General features: G+C 33.9%; 1 protein-coding gene across 6 annotated transcripts in view; it reads right to left on the reverse strand.

The window, feature by feature from the left end:
* Positions 1 to 20,412, reverse strand: part of HELZ (helicase with zinc finger) — a 266,896-nt gene that overhangs the window by 73,838 nt on the left and 172,646 nt on the right. For all 6 annotated transcript variants that reach the window (XM_007482771.3, XM_007482772.3, XM_001379116.4 and 3 more), the window contains 6 exons: positions 19,307 to 19,485; positions 13,807 to 13,925; positions 12,198 to 12,343; positions 10,984 to 11,131; positions 7,047 to 7,230; positions 4,456 to 4,684 (listed from right to left, as the gene is read on the reverse strand). In XM_007482771.3, the coding sequence (XP_007482833.1) occupies positions 4,456 to 4,684; positions 7,047 to 7,230; positions 10,984 to 11,131; positions 12,198 to 12,343; positions 13,807 to 13,925; positions 19,307 to 19,485 (1,005 nt within the window). The remainder of the gene's footprint in view (positions 1 to 4,455; positions 4,685 to 7,046; positions 7,231 to 10,983; positions 11,132 to 12,197; positions 12,344 to 13,806; positions 13,926 to 19,306; positions 19,486 to 20,412) is intronic.

The raw sequence follows: 20,412 nt of genomic DNA on the forward strand, positions 1-20,412 counted from the left end.
GGGTCACACAACTAAAGTGGCTGAGGGCAGATTTGAACCCAGGACCTCCTGTCTCTAGGCCTGGCTCTCAAACCACTGAGCGACCCAGCTGCCCCCTTCACTGCCATTTCCTGTTATATGGAACACGGAGTGCAGAGAAGCTAAGCAAAATTTAACTAATTTTGTTTTAATTATCGAGCACTGGAGCAATATTTAGTTAGATAAGCTAACGTCTTTTCTACCCTTTTATATTTTTCTGCTTTCATTCCACCTCTTTTGTAAATAAAAGCTGCTAAAGTAATTTCAGCTTTGAAACAATAATACTTTGAATCAGCAACTACCATATATTTTAGTCAAACCATTAAAATTTAATTCTTACATTATATAGTGAATAGACACAATATAATTTAGAGTTGAAGCACTAGGAAGAAAGGTATCATACAAAAGGCGGTTTCTGAGCTGAGCCTTGAAGGAAACTAAGGATTTTTAGAATGAGAAGAGACAGCCTTCTTTGCATGGGGGGTAGCCAATAAAAAGGCAAGGAGACTTAAAGATGAGAGGTACTGTGTATGAAGAAAAAATAATAATGATATCTGAATGGTCAATAGTATTTGTTATGGGAATTAATGAGAAAACAGGTGAGGTTTATGCTATAAAGAATTTTAAATGTATTTCAAAAAGGAAAAAATTAAATTTGAACTTGAACTTATTGGGAGTCATTAGAGTTCACTTTTTAAAAAATTAGATGGACTGGGAAATGGTTGAACAAAAGAGCAGTAAATGATTCAGTATCATTTGGTGAGAGGTCTCCAGTTGAATGCCTCAGGGACTGTTGCTTAGTTTTAGCCCCAGAACACCAGTAAATTATCTGCAAATGAAGAAGAACCATATAAAATAAAAGTTTTGAAAATTGTATTTGGATATTTAAGATTTTTTCTGTAACATGTTTTAATTGCTAATTATATTTTGTTTGAGTAAATAATTAGTTTGTAGCCCCAAACATATCATTTAGATTGTAGTAAAAATTAGTTTGTAACCCTAAACATATCATTTAGATTAGTACCTTGGAAGATGTTCAGTGACAAGACAGAAGGAATAAATAGCACAATAGATGGTGGAGTGCAGGATCCAAAAAGATCTCGACAGGCTAAAGTACTGGCTTAATATAAGAAGATAAAATTCAAAAGTAACAAACATAAAACCTTACAGGTAGAAAAGCACTGATGATATACCATTCTAAAATTAAAAACTAGTCCTAGGTTATCATGACTATATAATTTTAGGGAGACTCAGTCATCTTTTTCACAGCAAAAAATATCTAGTACATAGAACAAAATGAGAATATTAGTCCGAAATGAATAAAAACATTACAGGAAAGGGTAACTGCTAGAAAGCGTGAGGGTTAGTAAATTTCTGGACATCATTTTTGAAGATATTCATATTCTTAATAATTACTTCTAAATTTTGTTTTGCAGGCTTTGTTGTTTCTGATGCATGATGCTCTACTTTATATTTAGTTTTGAATATATTTTATCATAAATCTAATAGTAGATAATCTATAAGATTCAAGTGACAACTACAAATTAACTAATTCATTAAATGGTGTTATGTCTACACTTCAACACTTAATTCTAATCATCTACTTTCAATTTAATTTTGTCCTAGGCTGAGAAAAAGGAATGATAACCTCAATTTTCCAAATACATCAAAATTTAACATTAGATACAGCATTAATGGCAAAATTTTCATTTATTAATGCTTGCAATCAAGCCTTATAAGCTGAAAGAAGTAATATGGTGGAGTGGAAAGAGTAGACTTTAAAACCAGGCAGGCTTAAGTTCAAGTTCTATCTTAGATACATGCTGGCTATGTGACATTTGAAAAGTCATTTAACCTCTCTGTCAGGCATTAACTCTCTAGGACTATTAGTGGAGGAGGCAAACTGGCAAACTTTTCTTAACTAGGAATCCCCTATATCAGTGATGGAAAACCTTTTAGAGACTGAGTATTCAAAATGCAAACTTTATGCTGCATGTGTTACTTTAGACAGGGGAGGAAGGAAGTGTTCCCATTGGACTGCTGGGGAGAGGGGTGAGTAAAGTGAGAAATATCCTCAGTTGCACGGAGAGGGAGAAGGGAGCAGTCCCCTCCAGCATGCATGTCTCAGGTTTGCCAACACAGTCTTATAACAATGAAACCCCTGTCTATTCTGATTTTCTTTAATTAGATAACTATAAATATAATGGATAAAGCATGAATTGGCTAATGGTATTACGAAGACCTAAGCTTATATCTTGCTTTTTGACACATACTTGGATATGTGACTTAATAACTTCTCTTTGCCCCCAGTCCACACTCTAAAATTATAAATTGCAAAATGATTATGCATAAGACTATAGATTTAGAGCCAGAAAGATTCCAAATCCCATTGAATTAAATACTAATTTAAAGAGCAAACAGGGGTTCAGAGTGGACAAGTGACTTGTCTACAGGCATATATTTATTGAGGGTCTGGAGCAGGATTTCAGCCCAGGTCCTTTTGACTCTAAGATTGGTACTTTATCCATTATCCCCTGCCATCTCTCGTGACATAGGTAGAAGTTTCTTCACATTACAGTTAGTCAAATGGTATTTATCAAGAATCTACTATATTAAGTACTGGATATACAAAGAATGGCAAAACAAAGCAAAACAAAAAAAAATGTATCTGCTCTTAAGGAACTCATAGACTAATGAAAAAGACAATATACAAACAAGAATAGGGGAGAGTTTGAGGGGAAAACATAAGTTCAATTTTGAACATTTTGAGCCTAAAATTTCTTTAGCGTATATAGTTTGAGATGTCTAAAAGGCAGCTGGAGAAGTAAGTCAGGTCAGGAGAGAGATTTAGATTGGACAAGTAGATCTGAGAATTATCTACATAAAGAAGATAATTGAATCCATGAGAGATGATGAGACCCCAAAGCAAAATAGTATACAAAGAGAAAAGAAGACAACTTGGGGCAGAGGTTTGGGAGCCCCCATAGTGGGTATGACAGGGATAAAGAACACAGGAAACAGAGAGGGATCAGACAAGTAGAAAATGAACTAGGAGTAAACAGTTTCATGAAAACCTAGAGGGAAAAGAATGTAAAGATGAAGAGAGTGATGAACAGTGTCAAAGAGATCAAGAAAAATGAAGACAGATGAAAATCCATTTGATTTAGGAATTAAGCCATAAAAGGCAGGGGATTAGTCATGATCAATGGTTCAAATGAGAATAGGGAAAATATATGCAGGCTTGAAAACAGTTTGGAAGAAGTCAGTAAATTGGTAACAAATTGAAGATCAATTTAAAGGGTTTAGATGACAGAGAGAGCAGTCTTCTGGAAAAGACAGGATAGAATGGGATCACCTATGTATATAAGGAGATTATGATTAAAGATCCAAACAAATAATAGGTTGAGATAGTTATAGTTCTGCTAAAATAATCATTTTATTTTTAAGTGGACCAAGTTGATTTGACTTTTCAAGGGACTCCAACCAAACAGGTATGTCTGTCTTAATACAAGCACAGAATAATAGCTTCATACAATAGGCAGATAAGGTGGCACACAATCAGGAAAATCTGACTTTAAATACGACCTCAGTCATTTGTTTGCTAAGTGACTTGGGGCAAGCCTCAGTTTCCTCAGTAGTAAAATAGGTATAACAATAACACCTATCTCTCTGGGTCATAGTGAAGAAAAAAATAAATGATTTTCAAACCTTAAAAGCATCATATAAAATTTTTGCTACTTTTTATTTTGGCAATAATAATAAAGAAATTGTTACCCAAGGTACATTTCAAATCTTCACAGACCTCATTTATGATTCTGAACTCAGTTTGATAGATATTATAAGTTTTATAAATTTCTTTTTGAGCCATACACACAAATAAGATTTTTCAAGAGTTAAACGTTTATACCTAATACCATTAAATTCAAATTTTCAGCATTCAAATAAAGGGTATAAGGTATATAAAAAGGAATGTTCGGTGCCTGTTTTGATAATGTTCTCATATTAAGACGAGAGTTTCTTACAATTTATGGCTGACCAAGGCAACGGCACTTTTTAGAGCTATAAAAAAAAATTTAAAAAATCTTGTTTGTTTGATAGAAACTTATTAAAGAGTGCAAAGAAAAGTCATGCTAGGAAATGCCTGAAAAGAGAAGATCATCACATTCCCTATCTATAGAAAGAAAGGTCATTTAAAATATGCCTAGTTTTAAAGGTCATTTAAAACTGTTACAAAGAGGTAAACAATTATTCAGATATTCAACAAGTCAAGAAAATAAAATCCATGCGCTTATTATTGCTAAAAATGTATTAAGAAAAAGTGACTAATCAAATGCCATATGGCCATTTTATTAAGGCATCTTTGAATTGCTTCTCAATATCATTAATTAACTATACACACACACACACACACACACACACACACACAATTCAAAATACCTGCATCTTCCAATTGAGCACAACGCAATAGGATCACCCACCACAGCTACCAAGGACTGTGCTCTTGTTATGGCAGTGTTGAGAAGTTTGTAGTTGGACAAAAAACCATAATCCAAATCCTCTGTTGAATCTTCTAATAGTTGCTCTTTCCTTTTAATTGGGGTTTGTTTATGTTTGCAAGTGTGCCGTGTGCGTACTGTACTCAGAAACAAAACCCTAAACTGCTTTCCTAAAGAAAACAAGAACATTTTACATTTAATGTTATTAATCAGTAACAAAACCAAAGGATCACATTTTCACAAAATCCTAGAAACTTGAGTTAAAATCAAGTCCAAAGATCAACTTATATAATATTCTGCGAATATAAGAGCTCCTACTCCAATAATTCTGATAGCTCATCATCTAGTCTGAGCTTAAATACTTTTTTATCTCATGAGGCAATCCTTTCCAAAATTGTACAAATCTAGTTGTTGGCCAAGGCTAGCAAAAATTTCTTTCACATGTTAAGTCAAAATTTCTTCTCATAATTTAGAATTTAAGAGCTTAGATTTGAAAGAGATCTCAGAGACCCTCTATTCCTTCCCATCTAGTTATCAGAGTTCAAAATATTTGAAGGTATCTATCAAGTCCCTAATTCTTTTGTACCCTAAGCTAAACATTCTTGGTTCCTTCAAGAATTACATGAGTCAGTATCCTCACCATCCCCTTCTTGTTCTTCTAGACATTCTATAGTCAGCCTCTCTTAAAATATTGTGCCTAAAATTGAAAAAATATCATAGATGTGGAATGAGCAGCACAAAAAGCAATGGAACTTTTGATAATCACTTTACAATTCAATGAGTAGGCAAAAGAAAGGGCCATGTTTACAAACAAATGTGACATGAATGTAAACTATGAAAAAAACTAAATATCATAATGGTATCACATGAAATCTTTGATGAGTTTCCAATAAACAGAAAAAATAAACTGATCATTTGAAATGCATTGAAGTATTATTTCTTAGGTATAAGAAATTTTTGCTAATGCTGTTTATCTTCCCAAAACAAATTAACCCTCTCTTTACTGCTCAGAAATGTAGCCAGAGATTATTCACTGAAACATACTTGGAATTCTGAAAATGAAACTGGTGGCTTATCATAGACTAGTAATATCATTATTGTCTATTAGGAAGGTAAAAAGGATAATAAAAATCCTATTAATTTAATATCAGACCACAAAAACTAAACCCCAAAAAAGTCAAAATAGAATATAAGTCAAACAGAATATAAGTATTACTGTTATCCTGATGTGGTAAATTTTCTAATTAAAAAAAATCTCATATTGTAATAGCCAAAAGGAAACTAGCTATAGCAACTTTGTGTGTTATACTTTTTTTTAATATCTTTAGTCTAGCATAAAGAAAAAGATACATTGAAATTTTTCATTTTACTTATACTTTTCATTTAGGTGATTGTGAAGAACACTTCTGCACAATTTTATAAAGTATTTTTTTAAATCAACCTGGGTCCAATCTTTATTATATAGGATAGGCATGAAAATGCTAATGCTTAACTGCTTTTACACACACACACACACACACACACACACACACACACACACGTATGGATTAACTCTCCCCTTCCCTATTTTTAAATTAATCAACCCCAACTTAACACTAAGTAGGGGAGGTCTGAAAGCCACTTGCTATAAGTGGGTATCAACTCCAGAAGTGAATGACCAGGGGCAGAGCTAAGCAAATTTAAAAACTGCAATTGCCCCGCATAAAGTGGAGGAAGAGACAGGAAATGACATGGAAAATGGACTATAAAAGTCCTGAACATCCTGTCCAAGGGGTTCTTCAGCCTGAATTTTCAGCTTGGAGGATATTAGACTGGGACTGTGGCTTGAAGTTACGACTTGGGACTTTGACCTGGGACTCAACTTTTGGACTGCTTCTGGTAAGACAGCTCCTGGATCTTCTCCTTTGGAGCTTCAGTTTGGGTGAGTGAGAAGCTGACCCTCTTTTCCTGGCTTCTAGAGAAATTAGTTCCGGAAAGGTCTCTCCTTCTTGGAGAAAGCCAGGTAGATTGAACCCTTGTTTAATTCACCATCGAATCCTCCTGCTGAGGGGTTAACAAGCCCTATCTGGATTGAATGGGGAACCAGAGCAACATTTAGGTTGATAGGCTAGACTTATTACTCTATGCTCTTTTACATTTCTCTACTTTCGTTCTTTCCACCTCTTTGTAAATAAAGCTACTGAAAAATCAATTTTTCATATATCTATATCTATATATAATTTTTTTTAACCAAACCTGTGATTTCATTGGTCATAAGGAACCTCCACTAATAGGGATTTGTACTTTCTCTGTCCCTCCCAATCTTAAGAGCTGTCTGAGGCCACTGAGAGTTTAATCAGCTCACCCAGGATCACATAGCTATGATATGACAGAGGCAGTACTTGAACCTGTCTCCCTGACTCCAAAGTCAGCTCTCTAGCTACCATATCATGTGGTTTTCTATTTCAAAAAGTATAAAGGCATAAATAAAAAGATTATTAAAGCATTTCAAAATATTTACATTTTGATAACTTTAAGAAACTCGTTTCTTACCCTGAACATTGAGTACTCTTTCTACATTAACATCGGATAATCTCTTTTTTCGAAGTTCTGCCCGAATTCTGAACACTTGATCAGCATAAGGAGTGACCACACCAATACTTCCATCATCTAACTTTCCCCAAGCTACAGGCCACTTTCTCCTTAACTCTTCTACACGTTCTACCACTTCAAATACCTTTAAAAAAAAAAAAGATTAGTTTTTAAACCCGTGTCTGAAATATCATTTTAATAGTCATCTAAAAATTCAGTTCTAAGTTACAAGATTATTCATATTCTTCTCTAATACTCCACACTAACAGTTTGTTGATATGAATAAAATAGTTTAAATGAGAAATCCCTTATAAAAGGTACTTTTAATTTTTTTTTATTAATTTAGTAGTGTAATCAGTGAAGATACCTTTTTGGTCATATATTTATATACAGAGTATCAAAGACTTAAAGGCATGTTATGCTTCATTAACAAACTTTGGTAATATTTCTGGTGGCCTAATGTAAATTAATCAATGCTCTGATTCAAGTGGTGTTACTACTTTCAGAAACAAATCTTATTTTTAAAGGAATTTTTTGTTATTCTGATCTGGACAAGCACAAAAAAACATGAACATTTCCATATGTAAAGAAAAAGAAAAAAAGAGTATTTTGTATATACTACTGTGAATTGTTATAGGTAACAGAAAATTTTAACCCTTCCTTACGTTAGCAACACCAAGCAAAACAAATCCACTTATTAGCCATATTTGAAAATGTCTGATTTTGAATATCTAGTCCATCATCTCTACATCTCCAGAGAGGTGGGAAACATGCTTCTTGCTCAGTCCTCATTGGTCATAGCCAGTCACTGCATTGATCAGAGTTCTTAAGTCTGTCAAAGTTGTTTTTCTTTGAAATGTTACAGTCATTACAAGGTGGCTAGATGGTGAAAAGCATAGAGTGCTGGGTCAGAAGCCATAAAGAGCTGTGTTCAAATGTGACCTCAAACATTTACTAGGTGTGGTACCCTATAGGGCAAGACATTTAATCTCTAGTTAATGTCAGTTTCCTCAACTATTAAATGGGCATAATAAAAGCATCTACATTGTTGGGTTGTGGGGATTAAATGATGTCTGGAAAGTGCTTAGCACATTGGCTGGCATATAGCAGATGCTAGATAATAAATGTTTGTTCCCTTCCCCCCCCAACCCACATATTTAGGAGAACCCATATAGTTCTCTTAACTCTGCTCACTAAGGTTTCCCAATTGTCTCTGAATCCACCCCTTTTGATTCCTAACAGCAAAATGTATATTTCATTATTTTCACATGCCATACTTTGCTTGGTTATCCTCTAATGATAGAAATCTTTGGTTTCCAGAAATTTGCTACAACAAAAAGTTTTGCTATGAATATCTTTATACTCAAAGGTGTTTTCACCCCCTTTTTCCCCCCTTCTATTTTAAAATTTCAAATTTATGCCTAATAGTGGAATCACTAAGTTCCATGGGTATGCAAAATTTAATAACATATAGTATAGTTCTAAACTGCTTCAGAATGGCTACAATTTACAACTATTTACATTAAAATGCCTAGCATCCTTTTGTCATCAGAGATGAAACTTTATTAATATGTAGAGAATTTGTTAACTTTCTTTAAATGGTTGTTGATAGTCTGCTTTCCTTCTTTTGGGAACCCTCTTTATTAAAATTCAAAGACTCTGTTTTAGACCTGCTTATATTTTCTTTCTACTTTCTCATTGGCTCTCATGGGGTTAGTTGTCATCTAAAATCAAATGACTCAGACCTATAGATCAATTATAGTCTTTCTTCTGAGCTCCAGTCCCAGTAATCATGAACTACTAATTAGACATTTGAAACTGGAAGTCTCAAAGGCATCTCAAATTCAACATGTCTCAAATGTTTCCAAAATGTACCTCTTGCCCTAACTTCCCTATTTTTACTGAGGATGCAATCAACCTCAGTCACTCTTACTTCACACAACCACATATATGTCAAGTTATATGAATTCTATTTTCACAATGTTTTGAATATTAGCTCTCCTCTCCCCATTCCTACAGTCACCTTACTTTAGTCATCTCATCAAGTCTCCACTCTTTTTTATATTATCTCACTGCAAAAGTGGTAAAGCACAGATCTAACTCATCTGTTCACAAGATTCCAGCAAATACTTCTGGAATAAAACTAATAAAACTAAGGAGAGGGAGAGAGGGAGAGGGAGAGGGAGAGAGGAAGAGAGGGAGAGAGAGGGGGGGGGGGGAGAGAGGGGGAGAGAGGGGGGAGAGAGAGAGAGAGAGAGAGAGAGAGAGAGAGAGAGAGAGAGAGAGAGAGAGAGAGAGAGAGAGAGAGAGAGAGAGAGAGAGAACACACTACTGGTTTCCTTCAAAGTTCATGAACCTTTTTTGTATTTACTGTGTATAGCTATAGCTTACGTATACTTATTCCATACTCGGTATTTATTTATTCACACATTCTTTTTTCCATAGGAATATAATCTACTTAAGGGCAGAGACTATTTAATTTCTGCCTTTGTATCCCTAGGGCATAGTATGTTGATTATAAGGAGTCCTTAATAACTGCTTATTGATTGGCAAGTAGAAAAGTAACTTGGACCTTTCTTTTCAGTGAAATAAATTCTTGCTGCACCATTCTACATAAGGTGGACTTTACAGGAGAGCAGACACATACAAAGCTCTTCATAACTTGACTCCTTCCTACCTTCTAAATCTTCTTATACTTGACTCCACTTTACACACACTAAGATACAGCTACAATGACATATTTGTGCATATCTCTTCATCATACATCACCATACCTTTGCACTTTGTGTAGGAGGTCTTTCCTGGTTTCCCCATCTGCCTTCACCTCTGAAATTACTTTCATCTCTTATGCATATATTTGCATGTTGTCTCATTCATTACAATATATGTTTCAGGAAGGAAGAGATTCTTTTTTCTCTTTCTTTACATCCCCAATATCTTATGCATACTAAGTACTTCATATATGCTTGATGGGGGAATTAAATTTAGAAATCCAGTTCTCTTGTAAATCATTATTAAAGGAAATCTGCTATCTTTGAAGAAGGCAGGTGGATGCCAAGGAGATTGGTCTAGTATATTTATATCATTAAGTTTTTCCTCAAGGATATCTGGATTGTTATCCAAAAAAAGTCTAGGCTCGGTGGATAGAGAATCAAGCCTGGAGATAGGAGGTGCTGGGTTCAAAAGTAATTCAGATACTTTCTAGTTTAATGATGCTGGGCAAGTCACTTAACCCCAAATGTCTACCCCTTATTGTTTTTCTGCCTTGGAATTGATACATGCTATCAATTCTAAGACAAAAGAGAAGGATTGGGGGCTGGGGTGGGGTGGGGTATGGTGTGCAATACATGACCTTGCCAGTAGACTCATGCCAGAACATTTCTTAGTCATGGGAGGAAAAGGTGTTTGGTGTTAGCCCCTCATACTTAATTTCCAACCAATTATATTGTTTCCTACCCCTTAATTTTGTAACTATAAACATACTGATTTTGCCAGATATAATGTTTAACACTTTTAGCCAATCACAATTTTTTCTCCACCTATAAAATCCTATTCTTTGTTCTGCAAATCCCTAAAAACTATAAAAAGGGTAGCTATTCCCTACTTTGGGGTCTTAGCTTTACTGAGAAAGTTGAGATCCTATTTATAAAGAAAATCTGCACTTTTCTAATAAATTCATCATGTGCATCAATTTGCCTCATTTTAAACATAACACAATGAGTATAATGCTATATGCCAAGAGAAATGCTATATCTTATTCTATGCCATTAAAGTTATTATTTAAGTCAATAAAAGAATTTAAGGAAAAAATATAATATGAAACCATACAAGTTAAAAGAAAAAAATCATAATGACCAAATTTTCAAAGAAAATATATTTACAAAAATATGGAAATTACCTCTGCATTATTATAAAAAGCCGTACTGTTTTTTTCCTGTACATCTTCTCCACGTGCTGTAAAGAAGGTTAATGGATAAAAATCTTTGTGTGCTGGCTGTTTTCCACTTGCCATCAGCTTCCCCTCATAGAAGAGCTCAGATGTGTAACTACAAAAAAAGACACAAAATGAAAATGTAAATCATTAAAAAAAAAAACCTAGTCGATAAAAGAACTACATTCAAATATATAACTTTGTGCCCACAACAAATGTTATACAAAATATTTAATATGAAGGAATGTTTCCCTTAAAAAAAGGAAACAAACAAACAAAAAACCCTACAGAGTATGTCCTTGTTACTCTACAATTATTGGGTGGGGTTTTTTTGAAGGGAAAGAAAGGTAAGAGACTTAAAGAGAGAAGGATGAGAGATATGATGGATCAATAACAGACACTGCTCTTAATACATTTAGGGAACAGTTATATATAAAGAGAATAAGAATGAGAAGCAACTTGATGTGTACTTTTCTGATTTATCTATTGTCATGAGATACAATATTTCTCTTCAAAGCCAATGCAACATAATTTAAGGACAATCAATATTTCAACATTTTTCTAAGCCTACTGAAAACCCTTTTATTCATATAGAAGCCTCCCAGTATGGTCTTTGCATGCACCAAATGATCATCAAAGAAGAAATTCTATTTTAAGATGCTGACAAAAGCCCAAGTGGAAACTAAATTTATTTTCACTCTTTATCCTCCTAACCACCTACTCATAATAATGGAACTATTCACATTACCTAAATATACTGAACTTTTAAAAATAACTAACTTTTGCTTTCTTTGCCCTTATTTATTTTATTTTCTAATTAGATTCCCTACCCAAAAAAGTCTTTGCAAAACTGGAAAATTCTTGTTATTTTTGTGGTTCATTAATATTCACATTAGTATGTGCAAATTTACAAACACAGGATGATATACAAACATGACACATATCCAAGCCAATTAAAAGTTCTGGTGTCCCAAATTTAAATGACTTTTTAAAAAATTTCTCTTTTCAATTTTAAAGAGTTTCTTCAAGTGTTCCTTTAAAAAAAACAAAACAAATAAAAGCTATTTATAACACCAATATCACCTATGGCTCAGTTTAACACTCTCACTCACTAATGCTAAAAACTAATTTTACATTCACTAATACCAGTTGCAGGTACATTAGAAAAAAGTCACACCTACTTGATGATAGCTTCATGGGAACGATAATTCTCACACAGTAGGATTCGGCATGGAAATTCTGTAGGGTAATGCTCATAGAGTCGATCAAGTAAAGAAACATGAAGGTTTCTCTCCCTGGCAAATTCACTGTAGACAAAAGGACTAAGCTGCAATAGACATTCATACAGAAAAAAAATTAACAAAATTTGCAAAAAGCTTCTGGAAATTACTTACATAAAATCCCATATGCTAAAAATGTTATGTATTAAATCTTTATATGCTTAATCTTGGACTGTCCAATCTAAAAATTTCTAGATTGTTTGCAAATCTAACATTTGATAAAGTCACTTTCTACCATGGCTAAAATAATTTACCAATTCATGAAATCTCATTTATTCAATGAAGGATTAAAAACTCAAACTGTTGATTTTCTAACCCTTCTAAATAAATCAAAAGGATTTTAGGGATCCCAGTAAAGATAGTTTATATATAAAACAAGTATTTTCTAAATAATAAAAAAAACTTTTTTGGTTAATTCCAAAGATATATTCATTGTTTAAGCTGTAAAATAGCTAAGCAAAATAAAAATAATGTGATTAGGATAATAATAGTTGGAAACTGAAGGGATTTCCATCATTTGAGGAATGGCCAAACATATGACGGTGATAGAATACGATTGTGCTATATAAAAAATGATGAAAAACACACATTCTGATTTCAGAAAAAAATGGAAAGACCTATATGAACTGACACAGAGTGAAATAAGCAGAATCAAGAGAACGTCGTACACAATCATAGCAATATCAATGATCAACTGGGGTAAGACTTAGTTATCTCCAGCAATACATTGATCCAGGACAATTCTGAAGGATTTTTTTTAAAACACTAATTACGTGTAACAACAAAGTTATATGATTCAAATTGTCTTCCATCCTCCCTTCCCTCTATTCAAGGTTTGCAAAGTACTTTAAAAATATTATCGCTTTATCATCATAACACCTCAAGGAGTTAAATGCTGTTGCTCTCCCCATTTTTCAGATAAGGAAAGAGTGGTTATGGTGACTTATCCACAGTCACACAGCTAGTTCCTTAGGCAAGTCACTCTATCCACTGTTCTGCTTCAAACAGAAATGTCAATTTCTGTTTTTTTAAAGAGGTATGTATTTAAATATGCAAAATTTAAAATGTTCCTGAATACTTTTACCCCTTTGTTTGCTTTGACTGAAAACTAATTAACTCCACAGAGAAATAGAAGAAAAAGTAACAAAGTAAAACTCAAATATTTGCACCACAAAAAAATAAAACTTCAAATCAACAAAAGTAGGAAAAAAAAGCAGTAACAGTTTTGCCCACTCCAACTGTATAACTACTTTAAAAGAAAAAAGACTAATACTAGCATGTAAAATTCCTTTGCAAAATGAGGAATTGGTCAAATTTGCTAAAATGGTCACTATAACAGGAATTAACATTAAGTTGTCTTCCATTTGTCAGTTTATATACTTATTGGAACATATAGTTTAGAAACATTTAAAATGAATCTTAATACCTGTTACATACATTATTTTACTTCATTACCAATAAATATACTATAATATTTTGTTAATCAGAATTTCATTCTAGACTAACTTACTTGCATATGGTCTCCAGCCAAAACAATCCTTGTGTTTTGATTTGCTAATGCAAGAGGCATAATGGTTTCACACTCCATGGCCTGTGCAGCTTCATCCAATAGAATGTGCGTAAAAAACCCTAGAAAGCACAGCAAGAAACCTCAGGAAAATATATTTCAGGGACAATAAAGAGAGCAGGCACTACTTTCTTTACCATTAAAGAATCTAGACAATTTGAGAGACTTTCGTTTTAGATACACAAAAAATCTAAATATCAAATCACACTCCTTTGACAAATAATAGATTTTTAAAAATAAAGCTATAATATTAGGTATATCATATTAATCAGTAGATTTAGTCATAGAAACTAAACACATCTTGAAATAGGTCTCCAAAATCAAGAAATAAAGATCCAAGTTACATCATGATTAGGATGTAGAAGATTCCATTTGAAAAATCCCGAAAAGATAATTTTCTTTTACTTATATGGAAAGAAATAGCAACTAAGTACTAATAGATAAAGGTCTTTCCATATTTACTAGGTAAAATACCAATGAGTAACTTTGAAACAGGGATGTCCCTTCACAGCAAAAATAAAGTGATACTTCAGAATAAAGAAAAAAAGAACATAGAAAGAAATCTATTCAGAAAATGTGTGTAAATAAATATATATGTGTGTACATATACATGTATATATATATGTGTATATATATATATATATCTTATTTGAATGCCTCAGAAGTGTTCTATTTTCAATATTTAGAACATCAAATATTTAAACAGTGCTTTATATTGCTATCGAAAACTAAACAAGTTTTAAAATCTTGAGAAAATGTTTTGTTATTTTTGGTCTGGACTGATAATTTCATCAGGGGAGGGCACTCTGGGTGTGGAAATTTCCTGCTCAGATACAGATCAGCAATTCATCTAGAACTTCATTATGTGAGAGTGGCATATAGCAGAGAAGGAGTAAATGACATCCCCAAGGCCTCAGAGCTAGTATGTTTCAGGAGCAAACAGTGAATTCAAGTTGTTACAGGCACAATATCAGTTTCCCTCTCATTTAATGTCTTCCATTAAAGTTCAAAACTCAATACTTTAGCACTCCTCACAATATCCCAAGAAAAAAAGCTTTGTGTGAAGGTCTGAGACAACGTTTTCACATAAATGCACTTTTCTCAAAGATTTTTCATCCGTATAATAACTATAACATAACATAATAAGGACTGTTCCCTTCCATTCCTGGCTTTAAAATGATTCTACTGTTAACTAATTTTTCTTTGCCCTAAGCTTTTTCTTCATGTACAAGTTACAACTTCTGAACCTAAAAGAAACCTGGGTCCCCACATAGATATTGCTTTTGTGCTAAATTTCTACTGTGCCTGATACACCTTCTTTCACTTCCCCTAATACACTAGACCAGAAGCATGAATAGGCATATTCCTTGCTTCCCATTGCTTCTTCTAGACCCCCTCCTTTCTTGCAACATGGCTTCTAACCTTATTCAACTGAAACTACTCTCTTCAAAGTTAGAAGTCTTTTCTTAACTGGCATATCCAATGACCTCTTCCAGCTGGTCATACTTCTTGACCTCTCTACAACATTTTCAGTGTTGACCTCTCTCTCCTAGATACTCTCTCCTCTCCAGTTTTTCAGTGGCACTCCTATATCACAGTTTTTCTCCTCTATTGTTGCTAAGTCTCAGTCTCCTTTGCTAGATCATCACCAAAATCTCATTTCCCAGAGGCTCTGTATTGGGGCCTTTTCTCTTTATATGCTCTCTCCTAATGATCTCATTAGTCACCATGTAGTTTATTTAGACTTTCTATGCAAATGACTCCTAGACTTGTACATTCAGTCATAGTATTTCTTCTGAGCATAAGTTCTGGATCCTTAATAGCCTTCTGGGAATTTCCAATCATATATCATATAGAAATCTTAAGCTCAATAAGTCAAAAACCAAAATACATTAGTGTTCCTCAAAACTATCCTCCTCAATTCTGAACTCTTTCAATAAAGGGTACACCACCCTTCAGGTCAATCAGAATTTAACTTCACATTTGTTTTCAATTCTTAACTCTCCACACCACAATTCTTTAACAGAAAAGCCTAACTCAGAACAACCCAGCAAAAACAAGCTCAGAACTGGAATGTCATGAAGCACTCATGAACCATTCAATAAAATGCAATTTTAAATTTAGTATGTGATAATATATGTATAACCAGTGAAACTGCTTGTCAATGCTGGAAGCAGGGAGGGAAAAGAGGAGAGAGACAACAAGAATCATTTAACCATGGGGAAAAAAATTAAAAAAATAAAATTAAATCAAATAAAAATAAATATAGCTAAATAAAGTTACAAGTTACAATAATGAAAATTACTATACTTATGCAAGGAAATTTTTAAAAAAATGCTGCTTCCTTCCATCTCCAAGTTAGCATGATTCCTGGATCATGAATTCTGGATCAGAAAGTTATCTTTAAAAAAAAAAATGGGAATTTTGCCAAACCTTAAGAACAATTCCTCCATAAAAGACTAGGCTTTTTATATCTCTAGTCTTCTGGACCAACCAAATCCCAGGGATGGCCTCCTTACCTCCTTAAAGGGAAACTATCCATTTACATAAAATAAATTTCCAAACACATTGCACCCTTCATGAGGAAAGGTCCAAAAAATCCTCTAGAGGAGCTTCCATCATTTAAAAACTTCAAAAGAAATAATCTCTGCAAGAAGCATAGCAGAGAGAAGAAATGGAATACAAATAAAAAAACTACAATATCAAATGATATAAAAGTATATTGTGTATAATAAATATATAATATGTGTAAAATACAATTAAAAAGTATAGTCATGCAATTGGGGTAGGACAAATCATAGTAGGTCTCCTGATACAAAATAGCAACAATGAACAAAAACAAACCAAGAATAACAGTCAAAGCATCAATGGCAACACCTCCAACAGTCATAAATGACTAGTGCAATGGTGATTACATGTAGCAAATTAGATAAAAGAGTCCTAAGTCTATTGAATGCATTTATCCTAGGGCCCAAGATGATATCAAGGCTACACACACACACACACCCCATCATCAACTCAGTGTTCTCTAGTCCACCATCACAACTTCACTCTACCTGGCAACAAGAACCATCATGAGAACAATACTGAATCCGTGACCCTTTACAGGCCTCTAATAGGTTACTCTCTTCTTGTAGGAGTTGGTTGAAGACTCACCTCTCTACCATCACTCAGGGATTCAAGATTGCTTCTAAATCAGCTGATAGATCCCCTTTCTTGCAGGTAAATAAAAATTTACCATGATAAAATTCATCTCCCCTCTACATGAATGGACAGCTCCCAACAGTTCTACCTTTTGATTCCTCAAACTCTTTCTATGAAGAAGTTGTCCAAACTATCCCAGAACAAAAGAAATCTATCAATTAAAGGGAATATGAATTAATTTCTCAGGATGAAGAGAACTCTTTCTGAAGGGGAAAAACCCAAGACCAGGCAATTGTGCAAGAATAAAATTAGGAAAGCTTAGAGAGAGTCAATTAGGACTGCTAGAGAGGAGAGCCCATCTGCCTTCAAGGGCAGCATCAATCACCATAAATACAGCCACTGGGAAGTGGGACAAGTAACTTTAATAATCAAGGTCATGATGAAATGAAGAAAAAGTGTGAATGTATCAATTTTCCTGACAGAGATAGGTTACGAATCACACAAGATCATGCCATACCCATCTTTCAAAATTAGATACTTGGGCATAAGGAATATCATTGAAAGGCAGATAGTCTCTTCCTCAGAAACCTACCATCACAATACCCATAATTCAGTATGGTGATGTAATTAGCCTCTCTCTCTTCCATTCTTTTAAGGGCATCAACTTTATTATTCAATTTAGCAGTGAGTATATGATATCTCTGATAGGCACTAGCATGCCTCACAAACAGCCACATGCCATGGAAGATTTTAACAAAAGACATGGATTGTCCAATCCATTTCTAAGCACCATAGCATTCAAACATACCCATAGGTACCAATCAGGAATCAGTATAGATGTACATCTTATCTGATTGATACCTCATGTTTCTTTCAAATGCTGTCCATCCAGCAAAGGAACTTGCCAATATCACTAACCCTCAGAGTTTACCCTGTTACTAGATTAATGGCTGTCAAGATCTAGTTGCATATAACTCTTTCATAGTTGGTAAAACAATCAATAAACCAAGTAAAATTCCATTCTTCAAGAGCCAAGTCCACATAGACAGGAGCACTGAGCTAGTGAAAGATGCAAAGGATCTGAGTTAATAAGAGTTACTCTGAGTTACTCTCAACTTTCAGGAAAATCACAATCTGTTCATGGAATACACCAAGACATGAGACCTATCATAATTCTGAATACATTCATACACACACACTCACACAACCTATTTCAATTTCTAAAAGACTCAGTTCACTTTACCCATCTTGCTAGATAGGAGGATCATTTTGCATTACCCAAACCATGATGGGAAATTCTGAAAGAAAGGTAATGGTAAGATCCTTTATCAACTGTTCAAGGCAACTAATGGCCAACAAGTACTTTTCAAAAACAATATAATAACTGACTGATTCAAGGAATTTACAAATCAAGAAGCCTAAGGGTTATTTAATCTGGTCACTCCTTAATTCCTGACAAAGATTCCATTTGGCCTGTTCCATATAAATAGAGACCTCAAATATCATAGGAACTAAGGAACCATAAGGACCCAGGAGAGAGACTGCTGGATGGCTCATTGGGTATGCCCATGGATATGCCCTAATCTGGGATACAAGTGAAAGAGGCAGACATAAGGGGAAATGGGGCTCATCAAAATATCAACATAGGGAAATATGAATTCTTCAGAACCCAAAAAAATAAGCCACTAAGATTCAGCTAATAAGGTCACAACTGTCAGTAGCTTACTACAGTATACACTTCTGAGTTTTTTCCATCTACAGTGTATTTCCCAATGTTTAACTAAGGAAGCCAAATGATGAATTTTCTTTGAGTTGATATCCTGCCCCTTGTAATATGAGCCATCAAAAAATTTAAAGACTGTTGTCATGGTCTCATCCCACATAGTGAACATTATATCATTAATATAATGGTGGATATCAATGCTCTCAGAAAGTTGGGCCTCTTTCAGGTCTTTACCTGCCAAATTGTGGCAATCTGAAGGAGAATCTGAGTAACCCTAAGAAAGGATGGGAAGTTATGCTGAACCCCTTTGCCAGTTAAAGGAAAAACTGTTTTTGACATCTCAAACACAGCAATATTAAAAGAGTAATTGGCAGTATCAATAGAATTGTACCCTCAAGGTCTGGGCTCCATGCTCTGCCATACTGACACAGACAAGAACAGCAATAGTAAATGCATTAATAATTTTATCCCTTTTTTCTTATTATTTCTTATAATCTACTGTTAAGTCTCCAAGTACCACCCCCTCCCTTCACCAGCCACCAACAACCTTGAAACTTGTATTTCTTGGCTGCCTACCAGGTTCAAGATCCAGTTGACAAAGATACTGTGAAGTGTTCAAAGTAACAACTACTACTCGTTGTTTAAGAATGTCTTCCTTCTGTGGCATCTGAAAGGTGGAATGTGTGCTTGAGATCAAACAGTATTGATGTATGACTGGGTGAACAGTCTTTACCCAGCGATTTCTGAAATATACCCTAGAAAACAAGAAAAGAGCTTATTTTCAATATAACCTTAATAATTATAAAATTTGATTTGTACAACATGAATTCTATGAGATAAAATTTTCTCTTTGATGATAAAAGTTTTTATTCAATTGACAATTAAACCTTACAACCAAAGCAATTAATATTAATTTTTTACAATGCCTATTTTTCTACTTCTTAATTAGGCCTTAAGAGAAATGCCACTAGCATCTTTTGTAAAAGAAAAATACAAACAGAAAACAACTGAGCAACTAGAGAATACACATGTCTAGTCCTTTTAAATTGTTCAAATCAACCTTGCAAAAATATTCCAGAGAGATTAATATGTAGGTTGTAGAAACAAAAAAGAGATGTTGCTTTTTAAATTTCAATATATGGTTAAGTATATCTTTTCTCAGTAGAATACTGTTAAAGCAAAATATATTAAGAATCAATTGCTAATTATCCAGACAATTAAGGAAAAAGTGATTCAATAATTATGTATATGTTTGTGTATGTATAGCGATTTATATTCTTTACAAACTCACTTGTGATTTCATAAATATTGACTACTTCCACTGTAAAAACTTCCTCTACCAATGCAAGTTGGGACATGCTCAGCAACTCAAATTCTTACTGAGTTGTATGGGTACTGAGAGGATAAGTGGCTTGCCCCTGGTCTGACTAAGACTAACTATGCTAACTACTAAATCACATTAATATGTAACTGCAAAGTCATTTATCTAGGATATGAGAATGCAGTTAGCAGTTATGCAATAAATTTGAAGTCAGAATTTGGGATTCAAATTCTGGCTACTCCAGTGGCTAAGTTGAAGTAACTCCTCTGAGTTCCTCCCTCATCTGTAAATAGTTAATTTAAACTAAATGACCCCTTGGTATCCATTCTAGATCTAAATTTAGGATTCTGTGTCTTTGTAC

Source organism: Monodelphis domestica, chromosome 2 (assembly GCF_027887165.1).
Source record: "Monodelphis domestica isolate mMonDom1 chromosome 2, mMonDom1.pri, whole genome shotgun sequence".
NCBI classification, from domain to species: Eukaryota; Metazoa; Chordata; class Mammalia; order Didelphimorphia; family Didelphidae; genus Monodelphis; species Monodelphis domestica.